At 40.5% G+C, this 23572-nt stretch overlaps 1 protein-coding gene across 2 annotated transcripts in view; it reads right to left on the bottom strand.

Annotated features, from left to right (window-relative positions):
• The window catches only part of golga4 (golgin A4), a 30849-nt gene extending 7858 nt beyond the window's left edge, over positions 1-22991 (bottom strand). Inside the window, exons 1-19 of one of the 2 annotated variants that reach the window (XM_084735345.1) lie at positions 22768-22991; positions 21166-21243; positions 18678-18779; positions 15035-15103; positions 14597-14923; positions 13147-13194; positions 12974-13030; positions 12778-12876; positions 12328-12469; positions 12024-12214; positions 10627-10710; positions 9112-9259; positions 8847-9025; positions 8326-8424; positions 8062-8217; positions 4219-7772; positions 3415-3536; positions 2861-2991; positions 1344-1430 (exon numbers count right to left, since the gene is read on the bottom strand). In XM_084735345.1, coding sequence (XP_084591471.1) covers positions 1344-1430; positions 2861-2991; positions 3415-3536; positions 4219-7772; positions 8062-8217; positions 8326-8424; positions 8847-9025; positions 9112-9259; positions 10627-10710; positions 12024-12214; positions 12328-12469; positions 12778-12876; positions 12974-13030; positions 13147-13194; positions 14597-14923; positions 15035-15103; positions 18678-18779; positions 21166-21243; positions 22768-22845 — 5751 coding nt within the window. In that variant the 5' untranslated portion in view covers positions 22846-22991. The remainder of the gene's footprint in view (positions 1-1343; positions 1431-2860; positions 2992-3414; positions 3537-4218; positions 7773-8061; positions 8218-8325; positions 8425-8846; positions 9026-9111; positions 9260-10626; positions 10711-12023; positions 12215-12327; positions 12470-12777; positions 12877-12973; positions 13031-13146; positions 13195-14596; positions 14924-15034; positions 15104-18677; positions 18780-21165; positions 21244-22767) is intronic. The other variant, XM_084735346.1, reaches the window with a different exon arrangement.
• Positions 22992-23572: the final 581 nt, after the last annotated feature.

The raw sequence follows: 23572 nt of genomic DNA, 5'->3' as shown, positions 1-23572 counted from the left end.
TGTTGAAGCAGAAAAAAAGAACAAGAGGAAACACCACAACAATATTTTTCTGTTTTCATATTTGTGAATAAAAGTTTTGCAATTTGAACAACAAAAACTGGACATAGTAGCTTTAAAAAGATATTTTAGTGACACTTGCAAGTGACAATTTTTTTAAGATTCTTCCATGGATCCCCCCAAACTTTTGCTTTAGAGGCTTCTGGGTTTGTCAAATGACTTACAGACCCTCCTGTATCTTGCACCACCTGTTTGAGTAATGTTTTCTCAAAGTTTAAAATATCTATTTTTGTGAACCATTCTGGGAGCCACAAGCACTGAGAGATGAACTAACATGCTGCTGGTTTGGTCTTTTAGCTTTGTCTGCACACATAGACTAAACCGTTCTTGTACGTCTGAGAGAGTGTTGCTCTGCTGTCTCCGTGGAGAGACACACTGACCCACTGTCGAAATGAAGAATGGTTTGTGAGGCCCGTAGTAAGGAAAGGCCTCCCTGAGCATAAACCCATACAATCCACCCATAAAATTATTACCTCACCAGGGAAAAATGCAGCAGAGAGAGCAGTGTAATTCTCTGTGTTTGTGTGCATCTGGACACCGTGTAAAGGTAGAAGAATCCACGCAGGGGTCTCATGGCACCTCAACACCTGGGTAAAACGCCTCCCTCGAGTACTTTCGTCCTATCTGGCTCCTTTCCAGCATGCACATCTTGCATGTAGCATAAATCTAAGGCCTAGAATCACCTCATATGATGATAATTGAGAACAGGGATTGACTGCCTCACGATCTCTGTTTCCCGAGGAGGAACATTCCTGAGCGATTCAAACGAGCTTCACAGGATCCGGCGCGCTTTGGAGAGCGGCCACACGACTGGGGCGAGAGACTGATCAGAGCAAAGTATGTAAGCAAATTGTCCCTGAGCTCTTAGACGGAATCCTTCAATTACGAAGCAAGACGGAGGAGAAGATAACCGATAACTGTAAAGTCTGTTAACCTGGATGTGAACTTTAAAAATAATAAAAGTATGGAGTCAGACGCAAAAATGCATCTGGATTAAAATGTCATTCAAAACTAGTAATGCTTCCATCAGACTCCAGCCTTTTCCCAGAGGAGCAGAGAAGTGAAGCGATTTCATGCAGCCGTTGTGAAGTGACTTATGATTTCAGCAGAATCACTATATAAATTTAACCTAAACCTCTAGTCTGGTATGTAATGGACTTTAATAGCTGCAGGTATGAATTTCTACATCTGTGTAAACGGAAAAATGTCCCCAATAAATCAACCAGTTGTGACACAAATCGCAGATGTTTGATGACCTGGTGAATATGGGTCAGAAATGTTTGTACCTCAGCAGTGCCGCGGCTCCTTCCCTGCAACTCCTCCAGTTCCTTCTGGACCTGCCACACTCGGTCTCCCATCTCCTCCTCTCGACTCTGGAAAAAAAAAAAAAAAACACAAAAACACAAAGAAAAAAGAACGACGGCTGAGTCATTTCCTATGTTTCATCTCAGCATCACAACTCAAGCATGTTAGTCAAATCATTCGGTTAAGTCCGTCTCATTTCAGACCTTTCGTCATTGATTATGTTTGGAGACAGTAAAGGAGACGATTTTATTACAGACACTGACTCTTAATGAATCATCTGACCAGTTTCCAATCAAGTATTTCAGCAGTCGTTGAGTGATGATTAAGTCAAGTTAACCTCCAAACTGGTTGCCAGAGGATGTGAGGAAACATTGTAGAGTAGTAGAGCTAATGATTTGATTAAGAAAAATATATCCAGTCAGCTATGAAACCAAAACAATGTTGTGATTAAGAGAAGGCCTGCAGGTGATGATTATTTTCACTGTTGATTAATCTGCTGATTATATTCTTGATTCGTATTCTTGTTTGGTCTATTAAATATCAGAAAATGGTGAAAACGCCCAAGATGACATCTTCAAATGTCTTGTTTTGCTCACAACCCAACGACATTCAGTCAACTGTCATAAAGGCGTAAAGAAACCAGAGAATATTCACATGTAAGAAGACGGAACTAATATTGAATAATCGATTAATAATCGATCACAGCTCCAAAAATGTTATAATACTTTACTGCAACGCAGCCTTTAAAGGTTTGCTTTTTTGTGTCGTTGTCTGTTTATCCTTCTATTCTTTGTTTCTAAGTATTTAGAAATAAAAGAATAGTTTTTATTGTTCTTATCCTTTTATCTTTCTGTCGTATTCCTTCTCTGTTTTTGTGTCTTTTGCGTTACACTATAATTTTACACAATCTTTAGCTTAATTTTGTCCTGCTTTTGTCTTCCTGTTGTAGGCATCCTGTTGCCGGCACTTTGTAAACTGCTTTTAAAGGTGCTATATGAATAAAGTTGTTATTATTAATCATTATATTGATATAGTATTGATATTTTGCCAAGCTCTAAATAAAATAGGTGGATAAAGGTAATAGATGATTGATTGAAAAGGCTCAACGAAGGGGACAAACTGCTGAAATCTAGCTTCAAGTAATGGATTACAGTTGAAATAGTTACATAAAATAATAAATGACCTATCACTCTCAGTGGGGGAGTACAAACATCCACTAGTGTATCCATTTTTCTATTATAATTTCATTTAATTCAGATGAACGCATCTAGAACATGACTGTTGGCGTCGGTGAAGGGGTGCTTGAGTTCATCTGACGGCGTTGTGGTGGTACGTCTGCCTATTATGGTTGGAACGCTGCTTTAGACGAAGTGACGCTGCTGCCAACAATGACGGCTTCCAAATGGAGGGTGGGGTTAATCTTCTTTCCAGGTTAAACATATAAAATTGGGTCTCATTTTAGGGAAAACGTTTTGAGGCTTTATCTTCTTTAGAGTACCTGTATAACCTGCTCATATTTCTGAACAGTTCTGTGCAAATCATCCTCCTTCTGGGCAACCAGCTTCCTCAGCTGACTGGCTTCTTCACGATGGCTGTTGATGAGCTCTGCCTCTACGCTCTGGGCCTTCGCTGTGTCGAGGGAGGAAGAAGACACCAGGGTTAGCATATAAAAAAATTAACCAAATTCATATTCCAAACCGCTCAGTCACATCCCATCTGGAACGTAACATCATTTAACCATGGAGGAAACGGGGAAACATGGCAATTCAGACGCACTGTTTCCAAATGCGATGATCCCTTAATTTTGTTCCACCCGGTGTCGAGATTTAAAAAACACATAATGTTTCCATGTACTTATTCTACCCTGCTGTTGTACATGAAAGTCAAATCATTACTTTGATTTTCCATTTTAAGGCAGTTGTTTGGGTGCCTAAAACATAAACAGACAGTGGTGAGAATTATTTATATCACTCATTTCCCAGGCTTCACGTCGCAGCTGTAAACCTCATCAGTTTAATTTGATGAAAGGAGAATTACTTTCTTCCGTCTTACCGATGGCCTCCTTCACAGCTGCATCAAGCTCCGTCTCTTTCAAAGCCAGCTGTGTGTTGACCTCCCTCATTAACTGCTTGATAGCAGAATTGTGCTTCATTTCCACATCTTCCAACTCCAGTCTGTTAGAACAGAAAGTAAATGAAATGTGTTAAATTAGTATGGACACCAAAAGAATGTGTTTAGAGATTTACGAACAAGAAATTTGGTGCAGTAGGGCTGCACCCTGAAAGTCAAAGATTTGAATCATCAGTCAGAGACCCGTCAGTCCACTGAGGATTCTGCAGGTCGAACCATTAGTTTTTTTGTGTCAGGTAGTGTGCAGTGTACTTCAACGGACACTAAGAAGAAGCAGCAGCATGAACACTTCAGGTAATGAGGTAATATCATTTAGCTACATCTAGTTATCCTGTCTGCTTGGTGAAGAGGTGAAGACCCAGATCCAGGGTCAGTCTGAAGGCCTGAATATCCCAAAATGGACACGAGCAGCTGCAGACACCACAGTAGGGCTGAACGATTTAATTTTGACAATCATAATTTTTCAAGCAAAACATTTCATGGTTCGAGCTACACAAACGTGTAATCATACTTTTGGAACCGGTTCCAATTTGGAACCAGTTCTCAATGCAAAACCCCACTGAGGTCTGCAGAATATAATTCGAGTTTGATAAAATCTCAATTAACTGTTAATTGTAATAGGAGTGAGTCTCCAAATCCTATTCGACTAACAAAATTCTGTTGGTTGCAGCCCTACATTGCAATCTCTCATAAATTATTATTATGAATTTGACATCATGAACTTACTTTAGCTTTTTCTCATTCTCCTCTAACAACTCTTTCTTCATGTATTCTAGGTCCTGTTCGTGCTCCTTCCTCAGTTGTCGCATGTCTTTCTGCAGCCTGGTGAAGTCCTTCTGGATTTTCTCCTTCTCGTTCTTCATCCGACTCAGATTGTTCTTGAGAGAATCCAGAGAATCGCCGTCTTCTTCTTCTTCTTCCATCGGAGCGTGGTTTTGCATCACACTCGTGGTTTGCTGTACGCTGCTAGATTCCACCATCGCCTCAGCCACAGGTTGTGATGAATTTTGGATTTCCGTAATAGTCGCCTGATGCTGATCGAGCTGAGCATCCTTTGCACATATTTCTTCTTTCAGTCGATTTATTTCTGTCAGAAGGTTTCCGTTTTGCTCTTCTGCCTCTTTTAGCTTTGCCTCGATTTCGTGTAGTGCTGTTTCAGTTTCTTTGAGCTCCGCTTGTTGCGCTGCATCCCTCTGAAGGGAGGACAGCTTGTCTTCATAAATGTTTCTTAATTCCTCTAAAGACTTTTCCTTTTCAAGCCTCTCATTACTCAGCATCTCTTCAAGATGTTTCTCCTGCTCTTCTTTTAGCTTGAGAAGAGCTTCCTCGAGTGTTTTTGTTTTCTCTTCTAACGTTTCTGCGTGTTGTTTACTGGACGTATCGTTGCTCTTGATTTCCTCCAGGCTGCTCTGAAGAGCCTTGATCATCTGCTCTTTCTCCTCGAGCTGCGAGGTTAGCTGTTTCTTTATCTGTCCGATTTTCTGCTCAGCTTTCTTCTTCAGCTCTGATACTTTCCGCGCGCTCTCTGCAGACAACTTCTCCTCGGTTTCTTTCAGACTCTCCTCTTTGCTCTTGATAATCTCATCTTTCATCTTTTCAAATTCCTCCCTTTGACTCTCAAGCTTGTGTTTACACTTTTGGTTGTCTTCCTCAAGCGAGCGAAGTTTTTCCACCATCTCCTGCTCTAAATTGCCGTTCTGCTGCAGCTGCTCTACCAGCTCTCTCTTTTCGTTCTCCCTGATGCTGTGCTGCTGTTTGAGGTCAGCTGTGAGTTGTTCACACTCCTTTGTCTTTAAGGCTAACTGCTCCTGAAGCTCACCGAGTCGAAAGACGCAACTCTCAAGCTCCGACGTGAGTCCGCTGACCTTCTGCTCCTTCTCACTCAACACCTGGTCCATCTCCGACTTGCTGATGGACTGATTGTCAATACTCGCTGTGAGCCTTTGCAGAGTGTCATTCTTTTCAGAGATTTCTCGCTCCAGCTCGTCCAGCCTGGTCTGCAGAGATGAGATAGTGTTGTCATTCTGGGTTAACTTGGTCTCTCGCTCTGACAGACTGTTCCTGAGTTCATTGGCCTGCTCTGAAGCAGACTTTCTCTCCTCCTCTAATCTCTCTACAGTCTCAGCAGCCTGCTGTCGCTCCTCTTTATACTGCTGCTCCAGCTGATGTATGGCTTCCACTTTCTCTTTTATGCTACTTTCTAGCTGATTTTTCAAGTCACTGATAAAACTTTCCAGGCTACTGATATGTGACTCGTGTGTTTTGATGCTTTCTGATATGATTCTGTTCGCTTCACTCAGCTCCTCAATTTTCTGATCCTTCTCACTGACAGACTGAGACTGATTCTCCTTTTCATGTGTTAAGGCTTTGACATGCTCAGTGTGAGCATTTACCTGAGCAGTCATCTGGTCTAATGAAATGCATAGATTCTTATTCTCCTCCGTCTGCTGGCGGAGGTTCTCCTCTAAAGTGCAAATTCTTTCTGCTTTAGTACTGATATCGGCTTGTAGTTGACTGACATTTTCCTCGAACCTTTTCTGCAAGTCCTCACTCTCCTTACTGGAGCCTTCCAGTGCTTTAAGCTGTGTCTCTGCTTCCTCCAACTTATCTGACAAGGTCTTTAACTCCTCTCTGTTCTCCTCCTTTGTTGTGTTAAGCTGGTCCTGGAGGGAATTTCTTTCATTCAGAGCCTGGTTAAGGTTCCTCTCCACAGACTCCATTTGCTCTTTGAGCAGCGCCTCGGCCTGGGACAAACTTTCAAGCTTAACCGCTGCTTCGTTCAGCTCTTCTTGCAGTTTCTGCACGGTGGTTTCTCTAATTGCCAGCTCCTCCTTCAAATTCTTAACTTCACACAACACTTGCTCGTTCTCCTCTTTTCCTCTGCCAAGTTGCTGAGACATTTCCTCCAGTTCCTGAGCTTTCTCCTGTAGTATACTTGAGTGTTTCTCTGTTAATTCTTCCTCCTGCTGTCCTAACTTCTCCTGCCAACGACGCTCCAGCTCCTCAATCTCATGCTTGTGGGTGTCATGTAGCTTCTCCAGCTCTTCCTTGTGGTTGGCTTGCAGCTCTGACACTGTACTGCTAAGACCTTGGGAACTTTTCTGAGCCATCTCTATGATTTTCTCTTGAACTTGTTGCTCTTTCTCTTGAAGCTCTTTCTCCTTCTTTGCAAGTTCATTCTTCATGTTTTCTTCGTTCTGCTGAAGCTTCTTCTTAAAGCTCTCGTGCATGTCTTTGGCCTTCTGTTTAAACTTTTCCATTTTTGTTTCCTGTGATTTTAGCTTAGCTTCCATCTCGGTTATAGTGTTTTTCAGCTTCTTCTCGTGCGCAGCTTTTTCGTCATCCAGCTCTTTCTTGAGGCGTGTCTGTTCTTCCTGCTTAGTGTTCAGTTCTGCTGTGAATGACTTCTCCTGCTCTGACAGCTCTTTTCTGCTCTGCTCTAATTGGTGCTCCAGATCTTGAAGCGACTTCTCTTTTTGTTGACAGTCATTCTTAGCGACTTCCAATTGATGCTCCAAATCTGTCAAATCTTTCTTACACTGATCAAGATCCTCTGAGATCTTACTCAACTGTGCATTAGATTCCTTTAGGCTCCCATTTTCCAGCTGGGATTGGGATAAACATTGCCGCAGCTCCTCCAATTCCTTCACCTTGACGTTTAGCTCCTGTGAGCTCTCTTGTAATGTTTTTTCTTGAAGCACGTGTTCTTCGATTTCCTTTTCTTTTTCTCTCAAAACAATCTTCAAGGCATTAAGTTCCTGCTTCAGAGTTTTCTCTATACCTCCAATAGACTGTTCATGCTCCTGTTTGATATTTGCAACCTCCGCATTGTGCTTTGCTTCCCAGTCTTGAAACCTCTTCTCATGTTCCCGTTGAGCATCTTCAGCTGCCACCAACTTCTCCTCCAGAAGCTGTTTACTCTTCAAAACCTCAGAAAGTTCAGAGGAAACTGACTCCAGCTCTGCCTGCTTTGCATCCAGTTTTTCTAAAGTTTTCTGGTTCATGTCTTCAACGTGTGCTTGGAACTCCAGTTCTTTGTTTTTCAGAAGGGTCTCCACTTCAGCTCTGTGTTTCTCCTTCAGCTCCCCGAGAGCAGCGTTATGCTGCTGGGTTAGGGTGCCCTTGTGCTTTTCCAGCTGCTCCTGGTGCTTCTCCTCTAATGCAGAGATTTGCTCTTTGTGTTTATCCTTCAGCTCGCCCAACTGACCGGAAAGTTCATGGGACAGACTTGATCCGTCTTGTGAGATCTTCTCCAGAGAGCTCTCCAGTTCCAGTATTCTCTGCAACCACATACATATGGAAGAATTATTTCAGCATAATAAATCATACAGAAAACTTCAGGATATCTGCAGCATATTAAAAAGGCATCAATTAAGAGTAGTCTGTTGATATCAGTATCACGTTAAGGGTACAGTCATTTTTAAATGATACCCAGCCCTATTAACTAACATGGAAATGAACGAAGATTTGAGCCTGAGAGCATTTAGTTGGCCCTAATTAATAAGTCCAATACTATCCAAGTACCTACATTATGTCTGAGTAACAAAAATTAATTGTACAACAACTCACAGTTCTTGCAGCCTCCAGCTCCAACTGTACATCTTTAACCTTGTTATCAGCTTCCGCCCTCAGAGCCATCTTCTGTAGCTCTACATCCTCCAGAGCCAGAGACGCCTGCTGTTCTCGCTCTTTGCCTAACTGGGCAAACTCCTCTTTGCACTGCTCCTTAATACAAAACGAGCACAAAGCGTAAAAATTCAAATCTAAAAGTGTCCATCTAATTTACTTGATTCTGTTGTGAAATTAAACACATTAAAATCTTTTGGCACATACCACAGCTTTGTTGATCCTGGCAGTCATCTCCTCTTCTTTTGCAGCCAAAGCCTCCTTGTGGAGTTTTTCCATATTGGCGACTGTTTCCTCAGATGATTTCTAATAACATTAATAATAAAAATATAGAATTATATAATGCTTTTGTGCATTTTAAAAGATGTTTCACAACATAAAACGCATGTAAACATCATCAAAGCGCACTAAAAGTGAACATATTCAACATAAACAAAAAATAAATAGAACAAAATTTGTCTTGGACTGCCCTTCATGTCAGTATGGGAATACTTTACCAGGGAAATATTATTAATAACAGCTTGCAGTTTCCTATTATTCTTATAAACTTCAGTTGGTGAGTTAATGTTGCTACTTAACTTCTGTTAAGTCATATTCACAGAAACACAACCAAAACAGCCAACTCACAGGGTAAAGCCAGTAATGTTAATGTCTAAATGACTTCCTCTGAACGAAGATGAATGATTCTGAATGAATACAGTGTTTTTCAGCAGAAGTCACTTCCTGACCTTCATGATGGTGACGACCTCCTGTTTGACTTTTGTGAGCTTCTGCTGCAGACTCTTCCTCTCCTCCTCACTGACCCTTTCGACTTCTTTCACTTGCTCTTCCAGCTGAACCTGCAGCTGTTTTCGGGACTCCTCCGCCCTCTGAGCCACGCCCAGCGCCCGTTCAAGTTCTTCGAATGCTTTGAAAAAATAGAAAACGCATCATAAACATATCCAGAAAAAACTTTTTTTTCCCTGTACACATTCAGAAGTGGATTCCACTCACCTGCTTTCTCTGCCTTTTCTTTCTGCTCCTGTAATTCTTCTTTCTGGGCAGTGACCTGCTGGAGCCTGGAGCGAAGCTGTGCAACCTCGTCTTCTTTCATTTCCAGAGTCTCATGCATCTGGCGCTTTGTCTCAGCAATGACCATTCCCTGAAAGACAGAAACCCATGAAGGAAAATCAAGCTTTTAATAAATGTCTTGTATGAAAAAGGGACCCATATTTTTCCTGAAAATTAGACATTTTCTGTCCCAGGAATCCTGGAAAATGCACCTGTTTTTCAGGTATAGGGTCCAATCCTGAAGCCCTTATTTGGTGATATTAATTATTATTAAGGTAAAAGAATGCCATTTATGGTAATCAACATTAGAATCAACATAAAATAATCTGTGCATGCAGCTTGAACTTTGCTACAGCTGCCAGGGTGAAAGTCCAAGTTTACTGCCGGTGATCTGTCACTGTCTGACTGAACAACCTCATGGAAGTTATATTTTACAATTGTTCATATTATAAACAAACAAATTTCACTGAAACAAGTCAGATTTAATATTCTGTTTGTGTTCAGAGGCTGCACTATGAATGCTGCACTGTTAAATAAAGTCAGCCTAATAAAGTCAGTGATCACTGAGATAAAAAGAAAAACTCTACTTAAGCTCTCCCTGACTTGGTATTAGATTCCAGATGGATTCTTCTGGAGATCATGGCCGTCTTTCTTCTGTGCTGCTCTGAGAAAGGCCAATTTTACTGCTGGAGGTAAATCTGTCATACGCTGCCATCTCTGCCAGTATTTTGCCCAGTGGTGTTTTGGATAAAGTTTGAATCCAGTGTTCTTACACACTTTGATGGGCTTTAACTTGGAATTTTGTCTGAGATTTTAAATGTGGCAGCAAACTGCTTCTTGAACCTCCGTCCAGGGCATCTGATCTGCCTGCACTTTACCACACTAACTGCATTAACAGTATAAAGTGTTTGAATTCATGCTGTATTGCGATTTTTAATCAGTTCATGAAAGCATTCAGTCTGTTCCACCGGCACACGGACACAGCTGTTGTATAGGGCTGCAACTAACAATTTTCACTGTTGATTAATCTGTTGAATATTTTCTCAATTAATTGATTGTTTGGTCTATAAAATATCAGAAAACTGTTAAAAATGTTGATCAGTGTTTCCCAAAAGCCCAAGGTGACACTGGTTTGAATGGAAATTGAAACCTTAGTCTCAGCAGATAAATTGACACTAAAATTAATGCTGATTTCATAAGTACTTTCTCTGTATTTTACATCTTAACTCAAGCCAGTGTCTATAATTGGTTTTGACTTTCAGCATTCCTCACACAGATCTCCCGAGCTGCTGTCCATCCTGCAGAGCTGGGGTCAAAGTTTAAGAGGAACAATATGGGACTTCAAGGTGTGTCCGACTTCTTTCCCCAGTGGCGGAGTGAAAAAACATGTTTTCTGATACAACTGAATCTGCAGGACCTTCAATCAAGATGTGACTAAGGCCTGAAAAACTCACTCACCTTGTCCTGCTCCAGCTGTTCAATGAGGTTCTTAGCATCGCGCAGCTGAGTGATCAACTTGGTCTTTTCTGTTGTGTGCAGCTCCTATAAAGATAAAATAATAGACAGAATTACAAAGGATATGTCACAACTTTCAATACAGCTACATATCTAACATTACATGGGGGCATTTCTGATGCTGGGACTCATATCCTGTATATGTTTCGGTCAGACAACTCCAAAATGTTTGCTGCACCACCCAGGATGCCTCACCCACAAACCAAACGACCAGACAGCGTATACAAGCCCGGCTAAACCAACAAGTCAACCCAAATTACAGCTCAGCTCAGCAGCAGTGACATGCAGAAGTTGTGTGTCTGTGCCACTGCTGTATAACTATCGGTTGCTTAACAGGAAATGCTGGGATGACTGTATTTCTCATATCTATGTGAGCAACAAGGCATGCAGTCTTTGGATTAACTGTGTTTAGAAAACACATCGAAAAATGTATAATCTTTCTGTGAATATACAAAAATACAGCATACAATACACTGTCAGTGAGACTAGAAATATTAAATTCAAAGATCCCAGAGCTGAAGGTCTGGAATCGTTGGCAGATGGGGCGTTTTATGGGATATTTGTCTGAGGCAGGGGATGAGCACAGCCCGCCCAGCAGTTCCAGGATGCCTTCATGCTGCTTAAGAGGGCTAAACGCCCGTTAACCTCTGCTTTTCCTGACACAGGAAAGGCCCTATTCCCAAACAGAGTGCTGATTCAACACAACAATTATGGCAAAAAAATGAACACAACTCAATCAACATACAGTTACAGACACGCTGTCTGTTATCAGAGTCTTTGCAACAACAAACATCTGTTACTGGACGCTGCAAAACATCAGAGCAGCTACGGACAAGCTAAACAAGACGATCATACCACTGAAGCTAAATGTTTTGAAATCAATGAAAACAATGGTTCAGTCATGTCACGCTGACATGAACCCTCGTCCTGGAGCTCGGCCAGAGAATTTGGATGTTCGGACTCTGAGAAACACAGCAAACCACTGTGTCACTAACATAATGAAGACACATTATCAGTGGACCATAAAGACTCTGGCAGGGATTTTGCAGCACAACATTAATGACCCCAAACACACTGTTCAGTCATTTGCTGCATCTCAGTCAAGCCCCATTTTAATCAAATCTCCTCCTGTAATTACAGTTTACCGACACATCAATTTCTAGTAAGCAGCTGTCTTCAGGAAATTGCTTTGAAATATCTGCTTACTTTGTATTTCTGAAAATATCTTACTGACAAAGTGATAATGTGTATAAGCAGACATTTAAAATTTATGAAAAATGTCATAATATTACAGTTTAACCATGGTCTGCTGTCATTACTGTGAAACACTGGTTAGCCACCTTTATTTTCTCCAGCTCCTGCAGTCTCTCTTGCAGCTGCTCCTGCAAAGTTTCATTCTCAGTTCCCAGCTGGGCGCTCCGCTCCTTGTGTGTACGCATCACCTCTTTGCACTTCTGCAGGAGGTTTTCCTGCCTCTTTACCCTCTTCTGCAGCGCCTCCATGAGTTTGGTCGGATCACTGTTGCCCTCTCCTGCCCAGAAAAGAAAATGCACTGGTTAAAAAAACATAACCCCTAAAGAGAAGTTTCATTTTCAGAGACAATAACCCTATCATAATACAAATATATGCAAAAAGTTTGCTTACCCTCTGTGACTTCAGGCTCTGGTTGCTCCTTAGAAGGACTTTGTGGAGAAGAGTCTGTAGCATCTTCAGATTGAGCGACGTCACCATCAGGTGGCAGAGCACCGTCAGAGACCCCCTTCACTCGTTTCTTCAACAGAGCAACCTGGGAAAGAACAAAAACAAGAGCTGGTGAAATAAAACTTTGCAAATATCACAAGTTCATGAAGGACACTAACCTGAGTAGGTTTAAGGCTGTACGAATGGCAAGCAAATATTATGTTTGTGTTGGTGTAATTCATGGCTAGCCAAGCTTTTTAAATTCAAGTCAAGTCAAATTTGAACATTTTTTAAGTATTCTATCAATAAAGACTAAATTTCTGCCAGCCATAATTCATTGGCTTGTAAATTCTAAAAGCTACTGCAGCAGACTTTGTCATACATTAAAAAATATATTCACGTACTAACACTAACCTGTGTTTGGAGCACGGTGATCATCTGGTCTTTCTCCTCCAGCGCAGCATCAAACTCGTCCTGTAGGTGTTTCTTGGCCTGCTGGTCCATTTGAAGCTCCTAGAGACCATCCAATATGTTCACTCATATGTAAAACTTTAATCAAAAAGGCAAACATACTTTGATCTGAAGAGACATTCATCAGATGCAGGCATACCTCCCGCAGCTCCCCTATCCTGCGGAGAGCTTTATCTTGACTCTGACTGAGGATGACCTGAGGGGAGGCAGAACAGAAATGAACATGCCATAAAATCATAAACTGTCCCCCTAGGAAAAAACATCATATTAAAAAATAAAATATTAGCCAATGCAGGAGTTAGAAGAAATTACCTGTGTTTTTTCTTTGTCCCGTTGCACCGTTCGGTACGCGGTAACCAGCTGCAGGTTTAAGGAGTAGAGGTGAGTAAAAGGGGAGGAAACTGAGAAAAAGAAAATCATGAACCAGGATCCATCAAAGTAACTAAAGATGCACAAATCGATCAGCTGGTGGCTGGAACTGTATGGTTTTCAGTTTCATCGGCTGATGTCTGGTGTCTGGTTGATCAATGTCAGATATATCAGATTCAGTGCCAATAAAATTTAAATTTCTTTTTTTTTCTTATTCAATTTTCTTTCATTTTAAATTCCTAATCAATTTTCACATCTGGCTGCATCACACACATCAGGAGAAACATCACAAATTCTTTTCTCTCTAATCTCAGCCACACACTACAAGCTTTGAAAATTACGGTACACCACACACTACAGGACATTATCAAGTTATCATGCCGGAGGAGAGAGAGCGGTCTCAGCTGTAGCTCTCTCTTCTGTAGTACGGCTAATGCCTTGTAGTTAAAAAAAAAGAAATAAGTAAAAAAAACAAAAGCAGATGTTACATGAGCCTGGATGAGAAAATGTTTGGGGAGGTGTGATCAGCATGGGTTGTCTGTTCTTCAGCAGTAACTGGAGGTGAGATTTTAACAGTTTTGATATCTGTCGACAGCAGTATACTAGCAAATGTTAGCCAAAAAGGCTAGAGTTTACAATTCCTTGGCAACACCTCTCTTTCACCTCTGTACTATGTAGTCACCCAGATTTTATATATCAAGCATTTCTGAAATTATGAGAGCGGCCCCAATAATACTTGGAGCAAAGACTGGATCTATAAGTCCCTCACACAACGGGATAATCTAGGACAAACATCAGAACCGGCTAAGGTCTGGCCCAGATTTCTCCTCCGATTCTCATGGTGAATCTGACAAAAAAAAAAATCGTCACGAAACACCTGGAGTGTGGGGCCAGGATGAAGCACATGTGCGACACAGACAGTAACGTCACAGCCATATTCAACAGCGCTGGTCACTGCCACACACACACGCACACTGTCAGTATTGATTAAGGATACAGAGACGAGTTGGAGAAAAAAGAGATGGAGAAATAGAAGAGAGGACATGAGTAGAGATTGTAAGAAAATGCAAGAGAAAACATGAGGATAGACGAAGGGAGAAGAAAAGGAAAAGGTGGAAATGGAGAGAGAAACATGGAAAAGAACAAGACCTGGCAGTATCCTGGAGCACTTAAGGAGAAAGTGAGTTATTTGGTAGTACAATTTAATTTTACATTAAGGAAAAGTTACAAAAATGTTTGTGTATGCTGTCAATTATAGTTCTACGAAAGGAAGAAAATCGTTATCAGCAGGTCAGACCTTTAAAAAATCAGATTCAGCCAAGAAACTGCAATCAGTTCATCTCTTACAGTAACCGTAGTTATATGCTTGTGTGGCTGTGTGCTACACTCTCACCTCTGAGTATTTCCCTCTGTACTTCCCCAGGCTCCTCTCCACTCTGAGCAGTCGATGCAACAGCTGCTCTTTGGTAAGAGACTCTGCGGTTCCTGGCGGCTCCTCAGCCTCACTCTCGATATCTGAGGGTGGGTCATATGTGGGGGCGCCGGGGGACTCGTTTTCTCCCAGTGGTGTCAGGGAGTCACGCGATGAGCTTCGGACCAGGTTTTCCTTCGAGGGAGAGCGGAACAGGCTTTCTGCCCTGCTGGCACCTCCGCGAATCAACGACTCCATTGAGGGAACTTTTAACTGCAGTTTCTGGGCAAATGACTGTGTCTCCTCTCTCTGTCGGGAAGACAAAGATGAGAAATTGCATAAAAAGCTCATTTCAAGCATATCAAAGAATTAAAATTAACTTGGAGATCAAAGAGGAAAAAGATTGGATAATAAACATACAAGTGGAGAAGCGCTTCCATCCCCATTGATGCTACCTCTGGGAGATCTTGCTGGTCCTTTAGTGGCGCTCTGCAGATAAAAAGACATTATGAGTGGACGGAAAACTGTGCCAGTGGACTTGTCCTGGGCCAGTTAGTCATCCACACCCAGCATGGCTCTCCCTGATTACTCTGGAGGGAGCAATATTAGTATTGCTGGGAGCAATGCAGGGGCGATGGGTACCCTCATGCAACTTGGAAAAAACAGAGGGGTTAAAATACATAAAAGAAGGCATCTCTACAGTACATTCAACAAAAAGGGTTAAAACTAGACTCTACAAAACAGCCATGAGGTCAGAACAAACAGACAGTTAAAAGTCAAGTAGGAGAGCTGGTATTTGAATTAAAGATGCTTGGCAGTGCCGTGTGCAGCTGCATTACAAGAGCACAAGAGAGTCATAATTGAAGTAAAGTGAACATTGAGCAGCTTAGTTGGTTTAGTTGACTTGTTAGAAGCAGGATCAGAGTAAGCACATTTTCTCCTCCCTTGTCCGGCTCCGAGCTACTCCTCCCTCTGGATTACTGCACAAAACACTCAACATTTCTGTCCTGTTTCTGACGGTGTAGTCACTTGCAAGATCTATTTTATACCTGATCTTTTTTTTTTGCTTTGCGAGGTGACGTTTAAAAGAAATTATTTAATGCAGTTTCATTCTACAGCATATAAGAGCAGTTCAGAGAGTGTGTACATGTGTTTGTGTAAAGTCAACAGAGCTACAAAACCCAATTCCACGTAAAATGCTGTGTGAAACGTAAATAAAAACAGAATTCAGTGATGTGTCATTTTCGAATTGCATTCAATTAAATACAGTAGAAAGACAAATATTTAATGTTCAAACTGATGAAATGCATTGTTTTTTTTTTGCAAATATACACTCATTCTGAAAATTGATGTTTGCACGTTTCAAGAAAAGTTGGGATGCGGCAACACTGAATGTAAGTCTAAACATTTTTACAAATCATTGCATTCTGTATTTAATTATGTTTTCACAATGTCCTAACTTTTTTTGGAAATGGAGTTGTAAAGGTTATACACTGAGGAAGTGTACAGTGTATTTCATTCTCACAAATTTATGTGAATAAAAAACGATAAAAGACCAAATTTAAAAACTCTATATAAGACAATACTTACTGCCTTTGGTCACTACTTCCTCGTGTGTGTTGTCCCATGTAGACGCTCGTCACCTCTACCTACAGTAAACTAAGACGTGAAAGCCTCTGCTGTGTTTCAGCACTACGTGTCCAAACCTTCCAATCTCCTCACAGACGCAACAAATGACTAAATTCAAACTGATTCTGAATCTAAAATCCTGTGACTCACAACAGTAACGATGCCTTCAATGACCTGTATCAAACACCAACACAAACATGGTTCCAAGAGAGAGAAAGGTTCCTTCATATATCTCTGGTCAAACGACAAACATAGCTGGCAAAGCAAGTTTGTACCTTCAAAATAAAATACAAAAATCAACAAAATGAATGAGATGGGTTGAACGATTAACATTTTGTGTGGATGTGTTGATATTTTAATAAGATGTAGGTGGAAAATGACAAAAACACAGTGATGGATTTAAGATATCATCACAAATCAAGAGTTATATCTGAAGCTATAACACATTATTACATTCGCTACTTCATTTCACAATGGCTGTCCTGGCGAATATAAAGAGAGCTGTCAGTGCATTAATGCTTATAGCTATGTTGGTTTAAAATAACGCCACCTACTGGCTACTCAAAAGAGACCAATGGATCGTTTCACACTCCCATCAAGGAGCTTGAACCTGAGCCTTCAGTGAGTTCATTCACCCTTTGATTCAAGGAAAATAAATAAATAGCTCTTTATTGCCACCTTTTGACATCAGTATGAAATTGTAGCTTGATATTATTGTATTCTGTAACAGATCTCATTGACGTTGAAACATTATCCTTATTAAAGCACAGTTATAACGTCAGTTAGCTGCTAAGTGCAATGTACATAAACTTAGCCTCACGTTTTTATGTTGACAGTGTAAACAACCTTACATGAAGTCTACAATGATAATTTCCCTCTGAAAACATCCAAAGGATCATCTTCTGTTTTATTAATTTGTTCATTTTGATGATAAGCTGATGTCAAGTTGAACTCAATCAGTTAAAATCTGAAACTTTTTGGAAAATGGCATGTTTGATGCTGTCATATGAGATGTTATCAGCATTCAGATTGGCTGTTGCATGAAACTATTTTCACAAAGTTGAGAGTTTTGCAATTGTGTTCACACCATGCAACTCAACTACAAATAAGTTGCAACCACCTAAAGTTGCGTGAAAGTTTCATCATGGAAAGCCAGCCGATTCAGTTCCGAGGGCTACGGTTCAATTATAAAATGATTGTTGATGCATCTTGATGTCGCAAAATTTTAATCTTTTAATCCAGGAAGTGTGAATTGTATCCGTCTGCACTTGTTCACGCTCAGCCACTTTCACCAAAACTCAGGCAGCAGCCTTATTTAGAATGTAAACATGGTGCGCGTGTTCTGTTATTTCCCTCTCCAGTATTTCAGGCTAAGCTGTAAAACCTGAACAGTCTTCAGTTCAATTAGATGTAATAAAGAGTTAAAAGGCAACAGAGTTCAAGACTCAAACACCGATTTACCCACATTACCTCTATGCCCTTTCCAGCATTAGTAAACACTGACAAGGTGATTCACATGAATGCTGAGTGACCGCAATAGAGGAAGTTCATATTTATACTGTGTTTGCTAGCATGTAATACTATCATAAAATATTATATTAAAAAAAAGATACAAATATAAAAATAAATCCCCTTTACAGCCAGTAGTTAGTAGTCAAAACACATATCTATTTACATCAAACAGACATTGTACACGGCACGTTACATCAAATATATCTCAGACATTTGAACAGACATACAAAATGTGAGCAAAATGAATGTAATGTATGCATTTAAAATCTGTTTATATCACAAATGATGAATACTTAGTTGTTTCAAATGTTGTTTTCCTCTCATCCTATTGCTGCCTCCACATACGAACATACAACATCTAGTTTTTGAGGCATCTACAAAGGTGTTCTGGTCTGTTTGTTTACTTGGAAGAGTTACAAGCAATTCGAGATTTAACCTGCTGTAAAAGCCTGCCTTTATCTTTTAGAAAAATGAAAATGTCAACTCTCCAAATAAACAGACTTGTGGGGAGAAGGGATATAGGCCGTCAGGCAACATAACATAACAGGGTGTTGAGGGTCTATAGAGCAAGCAACTAAGGATACCTAAAGACAAGGGGGCAATATTCAGTTCTGTGACAGAGAATAATAACTGAAAGGAAGGGCAATAAACCAACAAACGGCAGGAAGCACACAAGCTTCTATCCCACAATGTAAACCATGACTCCCATTAGATGCAGGGTTAGCCTAGACATGAGATGCCTTCTTGTTGCTAAATCCAAAGGAAACAGGAGACAGAGAGCAGGGAACAAGCTGTCCCGACTTGGGCCACAGTCCTCTACTGATTCCCCAAAGGCGCGGAGACGGGAGGAAGGAACAGGGCAAGAGGAGGAGGAGGAGGAGAAAGATGAGGAGGAAGAGACAGGAAGTGAGGACAAACTCACCACACTGGCTACCTGGGCCGTTTTGGGTCGTTTTGAATGGTCCAGAGCAAAGATAGTATACTCAGAGAGAAAAGCGGGCTCTGCTATCATCCCGGCCAGCATCTGACCCCGTCAGTGCAGTAACGGGACGAAAGGTGGGGGAAAGGAGAGGAACACAGAGAGCAATGAGAAAAACAACACCATGAGTGTGAAATAGCGCTGGAGGGAGAGTCTAGGACTGTCAAGAAGAGGCTGGCACAGAGAGACTGAGATGGATGGAAAGAAAGAAAGAGAGACTACATGGGAGAGGAAGAAAAATAAGAAAAAAACGGGAAAGTGAAACACTCAATCAACATTAATGTTATGAATAACAGTTTGGCATCTCTGAATGTAGCCTTAAATTATGATGTTGCCAAGAAATAGATCCAATCTACCTCCAATAATCAACACCTTCAGAGATGTCAAAGTTTTAAAGATTTGTGAGGTGAAAAAAGATGCTGAGATGACCAGTAGCTTCTAAGTTGAGGGCTTTGAGAGCCAAACCACACACCTGTGCTTCCAGTGGATAAGAGGGAAAGTAGAGTAGAAACCTGACTAAAAGTGGCAGTGTCACTATTCCAGCTTTGAGTCTCCAGTGTTGAAATGTAGAAAAGCGAATCATAAATGAGTAATTGCACCCATTTTTGTTATCTGAGGATCAAACAGCCAAGACTGTAAACATCCATACATAAGCTCTAAAACAGATCATTAACCATACGTTGCATCATCAATCTTACAGTCGTGGTCAGTACCTCATTGCTGGTCTACCTCCGTCTAATGAATCAAAGAAGTCTTGTGTAACGTGCGCGTTTCGACTGAGGGAAAATATTGCAACAAATCACCAGAGAAAGAAAAACACTGAGAGGAGGATGCATCAATTATTCATACACATGCTGAAATACGGTCTGCTCTTCACAGTCAGAATGCCCTTCCCTGAGTCTCTTATGGGTAAACAGTCTCAGTATAACTTAAGAAAAGCACCTTATGTTTTGTCGTAAAATAAGCCTTTATTTTAAGTTAAAGTTTAAGTTTTTTTTAAAGCTACTACAAGGACTTTTCATATTTTGTTGATTTCAGGGGCTCCTGTGGACGTAGCATTTCCACTGTAATAACCACAAAATATAACACAAAAACAAAATAATCTCCTCTTTTTAACTGGCTAATGCACTACTAAATGTAAACACAGGCTAGTTTGATCTGATTTCAAGAGGAATCTGACCCAGTGGCAGGCATTAAGAAGAACTATACAGGCCTAGAAATCTCAATCTTCCAGCAGATGGTTCTGTTAACTAATGTAGGTCATATTCAGACATCAGTAAAAAAGACTGTTTCATAACCAGTTAAAACCTCCTTATAGTACTTGTCATAATGATTAGCCAAACCTTCTGAAAGATAAACATTAAAATGCTATGAGTTAAATCAAAATTTAGATCACACATGCAGTTAAATAAAGGGAAAAGTTAACAGACCATACCTGTATGTAATGGCATCACCGTGCTGATTGCGCTACATCAGTTTTCACAATGTTATTTCTGCTCATGAGTTCTCACGAAATTATAAGGACCTCTTAGTGTTACATTATCATCTGTTGCCTTAAGTAATGGAGATGTTATGATCCAGGAAGTATGCTCAAGTAAATAATATGCGTCTTTTATTATATTAACACATTTCGATCAGTCTGGGACAGAGAGTTGAGATTATTTCATCTTAAAGGAGAAATACCTCAGTCCCTAGTACTGGTGAATTGAAGGCAAAAACAGTATATTAAATAGGCTGAATTCCTTTTTGATATACAAAGCAAGTCGTTTCCTCCTGCCCCCTCCTCCCCAGACTCGAAGCTCAGGCAGGATGCCTGCAAACTGCATGGACAGTGAACAATACTGACATATTGATCAATTCAACCATTATAAACATCTTCTCCTTCTAAAAGATTAATGAGTTCTTATGTCTCATAAACAGAGACAAACTCATTTGGCAAAAATTCTGAATTAATTTTGTGTAATGAATGTGAAACGGGCCTGGAATGGACATTTCAGAGGAGAGGCTGTAGTGATGTTGTCAGAGAAGCAGTCTTTGAACTTGAAGCTCGTTTCCTTAATCTTTTATGACATTTCATTTAATTTAGCACAGTAAATACATTACATATTTCCCCTTTAATCTGAGAGTAGATGATGAGTATTTCAAAGTAATAGTCCACATTTCAAAACTGAAACGACTGTTTTATCACTGACTTACTTTCACTTGACACAGCAATCAAAAAGGCACTGGTTTGTTATTGAGGGAGCTTTAAGCGTGACAAAACACATGACAGATTTTTGAGGACTGGCAGAAACGTCACTCTGTGTTGAAAATTAGAAAATAAGCTGGGGGAAGAATATAAGCTGGGGAGAGAACATGACATCCCTGCAGGCTGCAGCTTGAGCTCAAATATATTAAACACAAATCTATCACAGGCTGACACCATGCTCACCTCTCTGTCACTGGGAGAGGGTGTGCCATCGTGATGAAACGGAGGGGTCTGGCTGCTGCGCCGGTCTCCACCGCCCATCTGTTTAAATAAATAAAACAGTATGTATGTATCAAAACCACAGATTATACAACACCACAACTATGTGTTTCTTTCATGTTATGATAAAGTTCTGATATGCAATAAGTAGATGGACTCTCTATCATAATGGTACTTGTCTAATCCAGGTGTTCTCAAACTGTTTAAGTCAGAAAATAAACAGACATGAGCTTGTGGATGCTATCATGCTGACCTTGATCAATCTGAACACTTTTTTATCAGGTGCTGCCCATATAAATGTTTATGGTTGATAAAAAAAAAAAAAGATGTGGGGCATGCCAAAAAGTTTGAGAACCACTGGTCCACTCTAACTTTTCGTTTCATTGTGCCACACTGTTGTCAGTCTTTACCTTTGAACCCAATCAGCTCTTAACATGCTGCTTTTGAAGTAAGACAATGGGCACCATGAGCTGCAAACATGGATTAGCACCAGCCACTAGCCAAATACTGGTAAAATATGCAAGCAGATTCACTCTATAGTGTGGCTGGTAAAAATGTAAACATTGACTTCTCATTTGGCCAGTGAACAATAAAGTTATTTTGCACCCTGGCTGCAAACACAAACAAGTAATAAAGTTTGTTCCAGACAAGGACTATGTCGCAATAAAGAGCAGTTAATACCATTAATGAAAAGTAGGCAAAGAAATGATGTGGACTGTGGAAAAGGGCATTTTACATTTGAAACAACATGAATACAATGACAGAGAGAAGTGCCAAATAGTAGCCATTTCCAGTTGCAAAGCAAGTTTGGCAAGCAACACTGAAATGTGTTCAAATTATAGTAGAATAGTTAAAAAAAAAAAAAAAAAAAAGAAAACACTGAGAAACTACAGAGAAAAATAAAGAGAGGTTGAATCTGACCTGCAGGGCTATTCAGTATATTACAATCTGTCTGTGAGCCCGAGATGAAGCATCTTTGTAGCAGTGTTCACATTGATTATTTACTTTAGCTTCACAGTTGTAACCTGTGCACTAGTCTCTCTGACCTTTTTGTATTTATGCACTATGATGCCAGACGTTTGGCACTGGAAGGATTTGCATGTGTCAAATAAAGCTGCCAGCTGACATCCACTTGCAGCCACTGCCAGCAAAAACAAACGACACGCCCATGTCGTCTAAGTGTGGATAATAGATTTAATATGGCTGGTTCATGTCCATGGTTGGCTGCACGTTGTTGTTTCTTCTACCTGGGGCAACGAGCTTTACCAGTTACAGGTCTGTTTGGACGCACTTTACTGGCAGCAGCTGGTGACAGCTAAGTTAGGCAGCTAGGTTAAATGAGTTAGCATAGTTGGCTAACGTTTAGAAGAAAGTCAATAAATCAGCTGATAATACAAGTTCACAAAAGCTGACACCTGAGTAAGTTATTTTGATGATGTATTACTAAACAGTCGTTGTCAAAGCATTAACTTCTGCCAAACGGCAGCTATCTTCCTTGGCTAACAGCTCAGCAGTGTAAACAGAGGTTAGCTTAGCCAGTTAGCTCCCAGTAACTCAACAACCAACCTGGGCCTGCTGTGGTGACTGCGCATTCCTCTGCGGTGACTGCTCCTCGTTTATCCTCTGCTTCAGTTTTTTAAACATCTTGTCACGCCGATGGAGCAAACAGCTGACGAGCAGATGACTACTATGCGGCGGAGGTGTATTTAGTTTTACTTAGCCTGACATCCAGTCCTCAGTGCTAGACTTCCTTGTTCGCCTCTGATTTCCAGCAGGTGACCGAGCTCTCTGCGCATGTGCGGCCAACGTGGAGGAAAACTGAAACGTCAGAGTTAAAGGGCCAGTCAGGGTTAATTAGCTACAGCGCCACCCTTTCGAGGAAGAGAAGAACTGCGGTGGCTTTATGTCCTCTTTTTTCTTTCTTTCTTTCTTTCTTTTTTTTTTAACTAAAGTTTCTAGTATATATATATCATATTTTAATCCATTTATTGAACATGATACAAAACAAAAGCAAAATATATAAGCAATAAAAACAAAAACAAACAAGATCATCAGCAATATATAAGTATATATTGTAGTATATATATAAGTTTGATCTTTCTAGTTACTTTTTAGGTTCCTCTCAAGTTGTGTTTATTTTCTCTCAGTTGGAGCAATCCCTGGACACTAGCAGTGTTATTCTTATATTTGTGAATAGACTAAACGATGGCACAAGGTAAAGAGACATTGTGAAGTAAGAATTTCATTGCACTGATAACTTGTTTATTTGCATATGACAATAAAGCCCTTGAATCCTTGCATGATTTAATTCATGCATTGTTCAAGTACTGCAGGAAAGGGCAATATTTCTGAAAATGCACTTTTTTGTTTC

The sequence above is a fragment of the Lutjanus erythropterus genome, chromosome 14 (genome assembly GCF_056507025.1).
Source record: "Lutjanus erythropterus isolate fLutEry1 chromosome 14, fLutEry1.hap2, whole genome shotgun sequence".
NCBI lineage: Eukaryota > Metazoa > Chordata > Actinopteri > Lutjaniformes > Lutjanidae > Lutjanus > Lutjanus erythropterus.
This window is presented reverse-complemented; position numbering and strand designations above follow the sequence as displayed.